The sequence below is a fragment of the Furipterus horrens genome, unplaced genomic scaffold (genome assembly GCF_987537825.1).
Source record: "Furipterus horrens unplaced genomic scaffold, mFurHor1.1.pri manual_scaffold_3, whole genome shotgun sequence".
In the NCBI taxonomy this organism is placed as follows: domain Eukaryota; kingdom Metazoa; phylum Chordata; class Mammalia; order Chiroptera; family Furipteridae; genus Furipterus; species Furipterus horrens.
In genome coordinates, this window is record NW_028327173.1 from 48,357,257 (window position 1) to 48,370,627 (window position 13,371).

The following is a 13,371-nucleotide window of genomic DNA, read 5'->3' on the forward strand; positions in this document are numbered from 1 at the left end:
TGTCATATGTGTCTTATTGTGCCTAAGTAAAACATCCCAGAAACCCTTTAAACAGCAGATTTAGAATTGACAGGACTTGGTAACTGATAAAAACAATGCCATTTAAATTTTCTTATTAAGTATATTTTACTGATAATGCTATTACAGTTGTCCCAATTTTTTCCCCTTTGCCCCCCTCTGCCTGGTACTTCCCTTCCCTCCAGTAATCCCCTCCTTAGTTCATGTCCATGGGTTGTGCATATAAGTTCTTTGGCTTCTCCATTTCCTACACTATTCTTAGCGTCCCCATTTATTTTGTACCTACCAGTTATGCTTCTTGATCTCTGCACCTTTTCCCCCATTTCCCTCCTTCCCCCTCCACACTGACAACCCTCCACATGATCTCCATATCTATGGTTCTGTTCTTGTTCTGGTTGTTTACTTTGTTTGTTTGTTTATATTAACTTATTGATAGTTATGAGTTTGTTGTCATCTTACTATTCCTAGTTTTGAGCTACTTCTTTTTTCTTAAGTCCCTTTAACATTTCATATAATAATGGCTTGGTGATTAAAAAAACTCATTTAGCTTCATCTCGTCTTGGAAGCACTTTGTCTGTCCTTCCATTCTAAATGATAGCTTTGCTGGATAGAGTAATCTTGGTTGTAGGTCCTTGCTTTTCATCACATTGAATACTCCTTGCCAGTGCTTAATACCTGAAAATTTTCTTTTGAGAAATCAGGTGACAGTCTTATGGGAATACCTTTGCAGGTAATTCTCTGCTTTTCTCTTGTTGTTTTTATCTCTTTATCTTGAACCTTTGGTATTTTAATTATGATGTGTCTTGGTGTGGTCCTCTTTGGTTCTACCTTCTTTGGGACTCTCTGTGCTTCCTGGACTTGTATGTCTTTCCTTAGCCAAATTTGGGAAGTTTTCCTTCATTATTTTTTCAAATAAGTTTTCAATTTCTTGCTCTTCCCCTTCTCCTTCTGGCACCCCTATGATTTGGATGTTGGTGCGTTTAAAGTTGTCTCAGAGGTCCCTAAGCCTCTCCTCATTTTTTTCAATTCTTGTTTCTTCATTTTGTGCTGGCTGTTTACTTCTTCCTTATGTTCCAAACCATTGATTTGAACTCCAGCTTCCTTCCCTTCACCATTGGTTTTGTGTGGACTTTTCTTCATTTTACTTAGTTAGCCTTCATTTCTTCCCTTATGCATTTGCCATATTCAATAATTTGTAATGTCTGTGAGCATCATTATCACCAGTGTTTTGAATTCTGTGTCTATTAGGTTGGGTATCTCCTCATCGCTTAGTTCTCCTGCTGGAACCTTGATCTGCTCCCTCCTTTGGGCCATACTTCTCTGTCTCTTCAATGTGACAGCTTTCATGTTTGCCTCTGTCTCTTGGGTACAGCTGTTGCACCTGTTACATTGTAAGGGGTGGAGCCTTAGGTATTCGTCAGTGTGGGCAACCCATTTACCACCTTGTGGAGCTATATGTGGGGGAAGGGTCAGAGAGGGAACAATGCTGCTTGCTCAGCACTCACCCCTTTTCCCATCACTTCACCCACCTCCCATATGTGACTCGTGCCTCTCTAGCTATTTCCCTGGTTGTGGTTCCCAGAGTGGGTGGGTTTGCAGACGTTCTAGGATCAGGGAGCCTCTAAAAAGACTCTCATGAGACAGGTAGTTCCTTCCACTACACCAGCCTCCATTGGTTTTCACAGCCAGAAGCAATAATGCTTTATTTTCCCCACACTGGAATGGTGAGCTGTGCGGTCTGGCCTGGGACTGGGATCACTCCCCAGGTGTCCCTCCTGGCTTTTATAATGTGTGACTGCTTTTTCCAACAGCTGGCCACAGGCAGTGCCTTGCTTCCACTGCCAACGCCACCACAGCTGCCACAGTCGCCACAGCGCGTCCTCGCCAACCCAGCTCCGCCCCTCCTACCCGTCTGGATGAGTATTGCTTCTGTATTCTTTATTGGACTTCCATGCCGTTCAATTTTCTGGTACTTCTGGTTGTTTTTTGTTTAGAGGTAGATGTAATCCTTATGGTTGTGGAAGGAGGCAAAGAATATCTATCTACACCTCCATCGTGGCTGGAGGTCTCTAAAATTTAAATTTCTAATAACTTCCACCTATGCTTTTCTAATTCAATTTTTATAATAACTTGTGAGATATTCAGTAGCCTTGTTTTATAAGTGGACAATTAAGCTCAAAGCAGTCAATTTAAATACTCAAACACCTTATTAACTCACAGACTGTGTTCTTGAGCAAGTTTCTTAATCTATTTGTTTTCTTATATGTAAATTAAAGTTAATAATGTTATCTGCCTCATACAGTTAGGGTGATGATTAAATTAGTCTTTACTTCTAAAGCACAATAAATTGTAGACATGCTTAATTTAAACATCAATGATATCCTGGTAGAGCTGTCTGATAGCAGTTAGAAATGTAGGAGTGAAGTGAATTTCAAGGAAAAGAGCTGGAGATTCTGATTTCAGAATCTTTGCATGGAGATGATAATAAACGAATTGAGTCCAAAAGTAAAAACCTAAAGATACAAGTGAAACTAAAAGGGCCAAGGAGAGAAAATGGATATAGAAAGGAGACATTTAGACCAGTAATAATTAAGCCAGTAAAGTTAGTGTTCAATAGGGAAATTTTCAAGTGCTGCAGAGAGGTAGATAAGAAAGCCCATTCATTTGGTGGCTTTCGAAACCTTTAGGTTATTCACTATTGATCTTTGAATAGTTTCTATACAGCAATGGAGACAACAGATTGCAAAAGGTAAAAAGTGAAGAGATATACTTCTGATATTTGATCTAACATGTAAAGACCATGAAAATAAACAGCCCTATCCTTACAAAAATAAAAGGCTGAGCAAGCTGAAAACCAACAGGTCTTAGATCTAACAGAGAACTGAGGTTATAGCAAAACTGAAAGTTTGAGAGACAGGAGAAAACAGATAATCACAACTTATTGGAAACAGAAACTGTCACTGGAGCCAGCAAGTGGTGGCAACACTTAAAGGGTAATTGACTAAATGCTGAAGACTGAGTATAGACTAATTTGACAAGATAAAAACTCCTGAGCGCCCAGCCTTAGAAAAGCCTCCACACTTTTGTGACTTAGGAAGTAACCACTTTGAAATATACCCAGAAGGTTCAATTCTATTGGGGGGAAATACCCAATTCCAAGTCCGTCTAACCTTCTGTTATATCTAAGAAGAAAAAAATCTGAAAATCACTTTTGAAGGTCACAGCCTAGGGACAAAGGCCCACTAAAAGATTAAGACCTAATCATAAGATTATGGAACACTTCCTCTCCATCCCTACTTCCCCCCATCTCACCACCACATCAACAGGGCTCCTCCTGTATAATAAGGGGTGGACAGTTGCAATGGGAAGAACTGCAAGACTCAGACTCTATTTAAGGAGTATCTAGGAAAACCTAAAATACAGAGATGAAAACAAGAATAGAGAAAATTGAAGCCTCAGAAATAGCAAACAAACAGCATGAGTCCTAGCCAGATAAACATAAAACCTCACACTAAAAGCTTACTTCCCTCAGTTCATATTACCTGATACAACATATTCAGCTTTTAACAATAAGTTACAATGCATACCAAAGGACAAAAATCAGTCTGAAGAAATAAAGCAAGCATTAGACCGAGATTAAGATATAGCAAAGATTTTGGTAGTAAGACTGGGAATTTAAATAATTATGATTATTAGGCTAAGAACTCTAATGGAAAAAGTGGATGACATGCTCAACAGATGAAAATTTTAAAAATCAAAAGAAAATGAATGAACATGCAAGTTAGTCTTAGAATAGAGAAACCGAGCAGAGAAATGGGATAAAAGCATTAACAATCAATTAATGGTAGGTTTTACTATAATGGGAGATTGCCCATATTGTTAAGCCAATGGGAAAGACCCAAAATAACTGGAGTGAGAAAGTGGAAAACTGATAAATACATGTTTCATGAGATCCTTTCCAAGATCAGGATTAAGTCCTACAAGGGGGAAAATGAGAAATAACATACTATTAGGTCAAACCATTGTAAACTTTAAGTGTCTGTGAAATTGTTTTAATTAGACAACATGGTTAACTCAAAAAGCTAAGGTTATACTACTTTCTATCTCCTACCCAATCTTTTCCTTAATAGGCAATCTCCTATGAATTTGTGATTGTTTAAGAAATTCCCAAGGGAATTTTACTAGCACTCTCAGCTACTACAAGAGTTGCATGACTTTTTAAAAACTTTACATGAATTCAACTTAATTTTACCTTGAGAGTTCCATAACTACATGTAAAAACAAAAGTCAGACAAGATGAAGAGTAACCACTTACTGAAGTACAAACTCATTAATTCATCTGTTCAGTCATCAAATATTTATTGAGCACCTTCTTCATTCTAGGCAATAGCAGGAACAAAACAAAACAAAAAGTCTCTGCCCCCATGGAGTTTCAGTTTGGGTGAAGACAGATTAATAACAAGTATTCAAAGTAGGGCTAAGTTTTATGGAGAAAAATAAAGCAATGTTGAGAAGGAGGAAGTATTATACATACGTAAGGGGGTTAGAGGATTCTTTGATAAGTCACATGCAAAGGAAATGAATGAGTCATGACATTATCTGAGTGTACAGTATCCAAGGGCCAGCAAATGCACACACCTTTAAGTGGGAAAATAATGTGCCTTATATTATTGTGGAACAATACGGAGTGTAGTCAAGAGGAAGAGTCTAAGCTAAGGTACTGTAAGGCAATGTAAGTAGTGAGCTTTCACTTCGAGTGAAATGGAAGGCAGAGGAGGGTTTTGAGAAGAGCCATAATGATTACTATGTTGAGGGTGTTGGCAAGAAGGCCATTTACATGGTTACCGCAGCGTTACAGTGACTTACATCGGAGTGGTAGCCTGGATTTATTTTGCAGGTAGAAATGATAGGATTGGCTGATGGAGTGGGGTATTAGAAAAGTCAAGGGTAACTCCAAGGTTTTTAACTGAGTAACTGAAAGAGTAGAAATTCCCATTTTACTGCAGAGTAGGTTAGAGAATTAAGTTCAGTTTTGGATATGAATTCTGAGATGCCTATTAAATTTTAAGTGCTGATGTTTGATTATTTTGTCTGTTCCTTGGGAGGTGTTGGCTAGAGATATAAACTTGGGAATCATCAGTGTATAGCTGATTTTTAAGTGTGAACAACAGAGTTTTAAAGACTGACCCCGACAACACTTCAATATTTAGACACGGGAGGAATGAAGAAGTCCCAGCAAAGTATTTTGAAAAGTACCCATAAACCAAGGAGAGAACTATGAAAGAGTGGTGTCCCAGAAGCCAAAAGAAGTAATTGAAAACTCAAGAAGTGATAAACTAGATCAAAGCTGCTGATGGGTGGGTTAAGAATGAAACAGACATGGCCATTGAATGTGGCTGGGCAGCTATTGTTGACCTTTGTGAAAGCTATTTTGCTGTAGTAGTAGAATGGACAAAAACCTGAGTATCATTCAAGAGAGAATAGAAGGTTCTTTCCCAAGAACTTCCAATAAGTTCTGCTAAAGAAACATTAGATGAGTTGGAGAAGACTGGAGAGATGTTCAAAGTTTGAGGAGAAGAAAAAAAGGTCTGGAAGTGTGGGAGAGTGACTCATTAGGGAACTTCAGCAGCATTCAGAGCTGTGTGCTTTTCTCCAGCCTCTCATTCACCTGTTGCAGGAAGAGAATATTGTAAGCAGGAATGCGTTTTACAGAAGGATGGTAGGAGGAGGAGGCAGAAGAAAACCACGGCAACAGAGCAAAATAATGTTGTTGGGTGGCTCAAATAAGTTGGGAGGATTGAACATCTAGGCCCTGAATGCAGACAACTAGCTTTAGACTGCAGACCGAAAAAACGGAGGAGTGCTATGTGGAAGGTCCTCAACAAACTAGGTCTTTTTCGTATAGAGCAAGCACAGCTGTAGGGGATTTGAAAAAGGCTGTATTAAGGCCAAGGTAGGAGAGACATTGCCGCTTGGAAGCTTCGAGGGCTGCTGATTGAATCCAGATGCAGTAAGAAATCGGCTCTAAAAGGCTTCCCTCCTGAGACCCAGGGGGAAAGACTAAGGTTTTAGCACCGGAACTTACAATCCGAGGTTTGGCTGCTTGCGACTGTCTACCGGAGAAACGGGCATGGTGGCGACTGGCTGAGAGGTGGTCAACCACCCGCTTCCCTGCCTGCTTCTGGAGTCCCTGTACCCCGACCCCAGGCGTTAGCGGCCGGACCTGAAGCACCAGAATGTTTGCCGGGCGTCATGGAGACGGTGGAGCCGGGCTCAACAAGCGGCCGCGCGGTTGGCTGGCAGCTGGAGGCCGAGGAGGAGGGCGGAGGCGGAGGGGAGGGCAGAGGGTTGGTGGAGCAAGAGGAAGCTCGGGGAGACGACTAGAAGAAGGAGGCGGGCGGCCCCGGCCGAAGGCCCCTCCCAGGCTCTGAGTCTCCCCAGCTGCAGGCGGATGGATGGGGCTTCTTCAGGCGGTGGCGGCAGCAGCGAAGGTGGAGGCGGCAGCAGCGGCAGCGGCTGTAAGTGCAGCCTCCATTAACCACCTCTCCTCTCCTAGTCCTTTTTGGGACGAGGGACTCCTGAGTTGTCCTCAGTCCCCTTTCTCTCCTTCCCCTCCCCCACCGTAAAGTACTGCCCGGAAGACCCTTAACTTCCGGGGAGGGGCTGCGAGAGAGCCTGCCCAGCTGGCCTCCCCTCCCAGAGTGGCCCTGGTGACCCAGGGCGCATGCGCTGGTTCCTTTAACCGCCCACCCCCTCCCAGCCCGGTCCTTTGCTTTGGAGGTGGCTGCGGTGAGCTGGGAATCCTCTGCGGAGTGAGTTCGCCTAGTCCTGCTTGCCTCCGCCCCTTTCTCCTGTCGCCTCCGATCCTGGTTGGGGTGGGGCTAAGCTGACCTCGCCCCCTGTGGCTCCGCCTCTTTTTCCCTGTATCTGCGGGTTGCGTACCAGCCCCGGGGAGGCTCCTGCTCGCACCGCAGCCCTTGTGGTGAGCAGGGTCCGAAGCAAATCGTCTCTTTGGAGGGAGTGAGGGAGGGAAGAGAGACTCAAAGAGGGCGTTATTTTGACGGATCGAGGTCCTCCCAGTAGGTGAGAGGATTCCTGGGGACAGATGATTACCCCGCTTTTGAATGGCCTTGTTCTTCAGCTTTTAGTGGAAATATCTCTGGCCTGCAGCTCATCTCTGGTCCTTGCACGCTGTGTGACCTTGAGCAAGTCACTACCCCTCTCTGGGCCCCAGTTATCCCTAAAGCTTTCTCCAACGTTAAAACTCGTAATTTTGCCGGAAAACGTATATAGTTACGAGTACCCCGTCTCCTGAGGCCGTCTAGCTGAGATGACTTGGAGTTGACTGGACCTTCTTTCTTCATTTATGGGTGGAATGAGATGACCTATTCATTGGGTCGCTTTTATTCCTTTATCATTGGTTACAAATTGCATGACTCAGGATTTGTTTATGTTTTCAAAATTGTCATGGGATCCTGGTCCTAATTCCTAGCCATTTTTTAAAAAATTAGAGACAAGGTGAAGAATGGTGAGCTTGTGGTATCATCTTCTCTGGTCTAGTTACTACTGAGGCTCTCTTTCCTTTGATCCAGATGGTGTGGTGGCTCGATTTTCCCAGTGCCTGGCTGAGTTTCGGACGTGGTTAAGAACCAACTGGTTGAGGTTCAATGCAGACAAGACGGATGTGATGCTGGTAGGCAGGGGCACACTTGGAGATTAAGGGAGGGAATAGCCGAACTCCCTCAAGTAATATAAATATACTGTTCTCATATGTTCCAGTGTTTGAGAACTGCTGATGAGCCAATAATTTCCAGATTTTGGGTGAGATAAAAATAACGTCAACAATATAAGAACTTTAAAAATATCAGTTTATGATAATCTAAAATAAATAGGGCCACTGCATAGAACACTATATGAAGATGATGAAAAGAAACACTTAAACTGTTCTTTGAAGAACCAAAAGCCTATATGAGTGTTTTGGGCTGGCATTAACAATAAAAATCAAACTAACATAAAGATGATGCTGCTGATTGTCATATAGATGAGGGGCTTCCAAATGCAATGCATTACTGCTTTGTAACCTGCATCCTGCATCCCGCCTACTAAAGTAAAGGTAAACTCAATTTATCTAAACTGTCATTTTTTTAAATAGGTGAATTTTTTTGGTATTTAGGTATTTTCAACCAAATTAGTAATCTATAAATTTTTACCTGCACATGATGTGTAGGCTGTCACTTTTAAACAAAAATTTCAGGAATAGTTACAAAATCTCAAAGGGACTCAGGTACTCTGAAAATTGTTAGCAATAGAATTTGTTTTTAGGGTTTTGAATGTGCTGTATTAATCTGTTTTATTCAAGCAATCTCCAGAGTCTAAATTGTTAAAAGTATTCTCTTGTTGCATTTTTGAGAGGTACCTTTTTGAGTTGCATAAGAGTTTGTTTATACAGTATGGGTATATATTTCTATATTTGAATCAGGTGTTGGTACTGAATAAAAGGTTATGTTTCTTAGGATATGTAAATTGCCGAAGAAATTTACTTATTGGTTAGTTTAAGATATTGGTTTAAGTAAAATTGTGACTTTTAAATGCTTTTGTTAACAGCAAAATAACTTTTGAGTGGTTCTTGTGTGTGTGTATTATAGCTTCTATAAAATTGTTTAATAACTTTTTAATGGAGCATTCAGTAAATTGCTTAAAAATAATTCCCAATATAATAGCAGTTTTGAGTAGCTTAATGTGGTAAAAGTTAATGTTAGTTTCCCTGAAAATAAGGAAACCTTTAGGTGGGGAATGGGAGCTAAAGAGGCATTTATTCAGGCTTTGTATAATGATCTTTTTTGTTTTGTTTTGGGACACTAGTGATAAGCCTCACATAAAATTGCAGTTAACCACACTTTTTTAGTTTAAATATAATACTACAATGAACAGAACTACCTTTATGAATGTCACATTAATAAATACCATAAACCATAATAATTTAACAACTCATAGGTAATGGTGAATATACTCATGCCTTTAACTGTCATGTTTTAAGCTCTTCTAGTATCAGTTGGCTTTCAACATTTATTTTTTGTTAACCCAAGTATACAAGTAAATATTGACTGCTTCAATTTGAATACAAAGAAGAAATCTGTTGTATTAATACAAAGTGAAGAACTCAGGGTAATGGAGGCAAGTAATAAGTAGGTAGATACTGGTTTAATAAAAAGAATATTCCAAAAATTAGAGCTTTAAAAAATTAATTTATTTTAGAGAGAGGGAAAGGGAGGGAGAAAGAGAAGGAGAGAAACATTGATTGGTTGCCTCTCAGGTGCTCCAGTGGGGGCCAAATCCACAACTCAGACATGTCCCTTGATCAGGAATTGAACAGATGATCTTCCGGTTCATGGGCCAAAGCTCAACCAACTAAACCATTTGGCCAGAGCAGGTTTTTTTTTTTTAAGCAGTTTCTTCATGATGCAGGGATTCATTGGAGGTGTTTAAACATAGGCAGAAAAGCTTGCTCCGTAGAAAGTGGGGAAACAGTGAGGGATTCCTACAGAGATAAGGGAGAAATTGACTAAAGACCTCTAAGGTCCCATCTAACACTACGATTCCATGGCTAATGAATACTTAATTTTTACATATTTGATACTGAAGAGGTAAGCAAGAGTTTTGAAAAAGATTTCACTTTCCTTAAGGTGGCTCCTAAAATTTGTAAAGATAAGTATATCACTAGGATAAAATGGGAGAATTGTACTGAATTCAGTAAGTCATATGTTATCAATGACTTACAATATTGGAGCTGTTTCTCTTTACTTTTAGAATGTTTGAACCTAAAAACACTGAACCCACCTTTATAAAAATGAGGAGAAAAATGTAGGGTTTTTTTTTCTTCTATACCATAATGCCACTTAAAATTAGTAAAATTAATACACTGTATTAATAAAATTAAAGGTCATTTATCAGTAAGATGGATATCCATTCAAGTATTTCTCCAAACTCGATTTTCCTGACAATTTCTGAATTCGTTCAGTAGCTTAGGAGGCAGTAGTGCCCAGCTTTTAATCACAGTTGGGATTTTTGTTGATGGTTTAACTGAAGAATCAAAGATTAAATGGGCTTAAGCCTTGCATTTTTGACAACACTTAAAAATTTTCCTTTTGGTAACCAGCTATGTAAATTTCATATATTAGCTTTCATATTTAAATGGAAGATCCTCCTTTATCCCCATGGTATTATAAAGCCTGAGTTTCTACCTCGAGGCCCCTTATTATTTTTATCTTTACCCACCTCAAGTCTATCCACTATTCTTTGCCTTGCTGTTTCCATCAAGCATCTCAAAGTGAAAATTATGTGAAAAAGCCATTTTTATTTCAAGTGCTAAGGACTAAGGTAATTCAATTAGGGTAATTTAGAAATTATATATACCTATGCTAAAATATTTATTCCTCCAAGGAATTCTGAAAAACACTTTTAATATAAGCATTCTAAAAAATAAAATGAAAATACTGTACAGTACAGTTAATGGTAAAAATTGTTTGTAGATTTGGGAACCTTAAAGTTTTCCTTTCTCTTCTTTCCCTTGCTTTTCTTTCAGTAGAAAATGTGCATCAGATGTTTATGTTTAATTGGTTTACAGACTGTCTGTGGACTCTTTTCCTGTCAAATTACCAGGTAATGTCCTTTCACTTAGCAGCTACTTCATATACCTGTAAATGCACAAATTATTGTTGGACATAAGAATTTCAAGTTAATATGGAATCTTTAAAAGTAGGAAACTGCTTAACAGAGTCTAGAATTTTAAGGGAATACAAATACTGTACGAAAACAGCCTCCCCATATTGCATTATAAGTATTAACTTAATCATTTTATTTGTGCACATTTATGCAATATATTGTAGGGATGGCATTATTTGGAGGGAATGAGTAATTTTCATATTTAACTGGTTGATTTTGGTAGTCGTTTTAAAAATTGTGTTGAGAGGAACCCTTGAACATTTGGGGAAGAAAAACTGTCTTTGAAATAAGACTTCTAAACTGCTGGTTTAGTAAAATATATGTTCGGGCACGTTTTAATATTACGTTTGCATTAGCCAGTACCTGCCTTAGTAATGGAAGTGAAAACATGTTTGTTATTTTGCAGTCATTGGCTCTGGCTGTCATCAGAGTTGTCATTAAGGCCCATTGACAGTTCTAGGCCAATATATTACAATAAACTTTAAAACTGCAGGCATTTCAGACATTGCAAATAAAAGCAAGTTCTCCCTCCATGCTGTTAAGTCAGAGATCATGTCCAACAAAGAGCAGCTTTTCAATATTTAAGATTTTTAAATTTTCTCTAGTGCAGGATTCAGCCGTTGCACTTGTGTTGCTACTGGTATTTCAGAAGGTGTGTGAGGAAAATCCAGTGAGATAGGAGAATGGCAGACTATCTAGCACAATCCCTTAATCTCTGCCCAGACCGCTAAAACTTTGAAATACCGAATTTTACATTTCCCGTCGCGAATCAACTGAGAGGAATATTTGTCAAGGGATAAGCGCTTTCAAAGCGCACTACTTGCCGTTGTTGCATCACAGCAACATCCGTTTTCCAGCAAATGTACTTTGAAAAAGGCCTACGTGTAAAATATAACGAATCTTTTTCCCATCGGTGTGAATGCCAGACACGGTTACTTTGGCACCCTTCCTTGACTTCTCTAGTCTCTAGGGCCCTCTCTTCTGGCTGGACTTGTGCGCCTTCATCGGCTAGGGCAGGGGAGGCGCACCTCACGGAGATGCCCACCTCCCTCCACACCCACCTTGACTCCGCCCCTTCTGCGCAGCACCCGGGAGGGCTGCTGCCGCCGGCAGCCCGCGCGCCCGTCCTCCGCGCGCGCCGGCCTTTTCCTCCTGTCCTGCTGGGCCGGGTCGCCGTGAGGGGGCGGAGTGGGGCGTGGTGGGCGCGCTCGGGTGGCTCCTGCGCGTTCCCGAGGAGGCAGAGACGGCGGATCGGAGAGGCTGCAGCAGCGGCGACTGGAGTCCCGTTGCCGAGTCTCACATCCGGGTTCTGGCCGTGACCCATCTGCGGCCGCCGCGGAGATGTGACCCGTCAGTACGGCAAATATGGCGGAGGTAAGGGAGTGAGTTCCCCCTCCCTGTCCCGGAGCCGGGCACCCCTGGGCCCTGGCCGGGGAGGAGTGGAGTGGGCCTGGCTAGGAGAGGCCCAGCCTTGCCGGCTCCACTGCCCACCTGTTGTCCGGAACAGGCCGCGCTCTGGGCGGAAGCTTTTCTTGGAACTTAGTTGGGATGGTTGCGGGGCTGGGAGGCAGCGGAGGCGTAGTTGGACTTCGGGGACACTTTGAAGGGTCGAGTGCTGCGCAGGACTGTGTGCGGGGAGGGACGGGTTGGGGACGCCCGCTGAGCAGGGGCGTCTGTGGCGCAACTTCGCGGGCTGGTGCTAGGGGCCAAGAGAGGAGCTGCTGCTTCCTCTTCTTGCGAAGTTTCTTCCCTCCCTTAAGATGCTGTTGCGCCCTTTCGCCTCACCCCCACCCTTTTGCTCCTGACATCCAGTCTGGGTTGGTGGGGAAAACTTAAGGCAGGACGGCTTTAGATTAACTCTGTAATTTTCCTGATGGTGATAAAACGACTTTGGGGAAATGAACCTGGCATTTCACAATCCATCCCTCTAGGTTGGGGGAGTTTCCTCATTCCTCCAAAGTGTTCCATCCCCTGCCCCCAAGGTAAAAATCTCTTTCCCTCCTTGTATTTATTTCAGCAGAGTTGCTTTCTGCCTTCCCCTCTTTCACTTCCCTGGCGCTCACCCCCCTACCCGCACCCCATTCCACATCTACTCCAGCCTTCTAATTTGTTTTTTCCTACCTTGTGGAAGAATTCTTATTTTGCTCTTTTTTAATTAAACGAGGTCCCAAAACCTCTTTATTGACAGTGGTATTTGTTTTAAATGTTTGGGCCTTTGTTTAATTTTAACATAGTATATGAACTGGAGTTTTAAATTTTTGCCTCTGATTTAAACCATAAACATTCGATTTTTAAAAAACATTTTTTCTTACCCTCGGAAAAATTTTGTTATTCTTTACCTTTCGGAGTTCAAATGTGATATACTTAGATTTTTATATTTTCTTTGGGTAGAGCCACTCTTAATGATTGGTAAGGCATTTTTTTTCTTGTGTGAATTGTTTTCATAGTCTCGGAGGCGCTCAAAAAAACAGATTCAGGAGTAGGTAATTCTTTTTTACCTTGACCCCCCAATTTTTGTCTGTCTTATTCTCTCAATGACGTCAAAGGTGAGTACTTCCATCAAATCCATTATTATCTCCATTTTAAATCTTGGGATACAGAAACATGATTAAATTATGGAAAATATTTTTG

At 41.3% G+C, this 13,371-nt stretch overlaps 2 protein-coding genes and 1 long non-coding RNA gene across 10 annotated transcripts in view; 1 reads left to right on the plus strand and 2 right to left on the minus strand.

Annotated features, from left to right (window-relative positions):
• DNAI4 (dynein axonemal intermediate chain 4) overlaps window positions 1–6,623 on the minus strand; it is an 80,988-nt gene extending 74,365 nt beyond the window's left edge. Inside the window, exon 1 of the mRNA XM_090269574.1 lies at window positions 6,104–6,623. Within this exon, the coding sequence (XP_090125700.1) occupies window positions 6,104–6,150 (47 nt within the window). The 5' untranslated portion in view covers window positions 6,151–6,623. The remainder of the gene's footprint in view (window positions 1–6,103) is intronic.
• Window positions 6,374–13,371, plus strand: part of MIER1 (MIER1 transcriptional regulator) — a 71,851-nt gene continuing 64,853 nt past the window's right edge. For 4 of the 8 annotated variants that reach the window (XM_090269581.1, XM_090269575.1, XM_090269576.1 and 1 more), the window contains exons 1-2: window positions 6,414–6,536; window positions 7,611–7,711. In XM_090269581.1, coding sequence (XP_090125707.1) covers window positions 6,470–6,536; window positions 7,611–7,711 — 168 coding nt within the window. In that variant the 5' untranslated portion in view covers window positions 6,414–6,469. Of the gene's footprint in view, window positions 6,537–6,768; window positions 6,831–7,610; window positions 7,712–10,600; window positions 10,678–11,836; window positions 12,115–13,371 lie in introns of those variants that run through there. The other 4 variants (XM_090269583.1, XM_090269578.1, XM_090269579.1 and 1 more) reach the window with 4 other exon arrangements.
• Window positions 9,244–12,067, minus strand: LOC150015054 (uncharacterized). The gene is made up of 2 exons (XR_016509710.1): window positions 11,802–12,067; window positions 9,244–9,556 (listed from the first exon to the last, which is right to left on the minus strand). It is a non-coding gene; the product is annotated as an uncharacterized LOC150015054 (long non-coding RNA).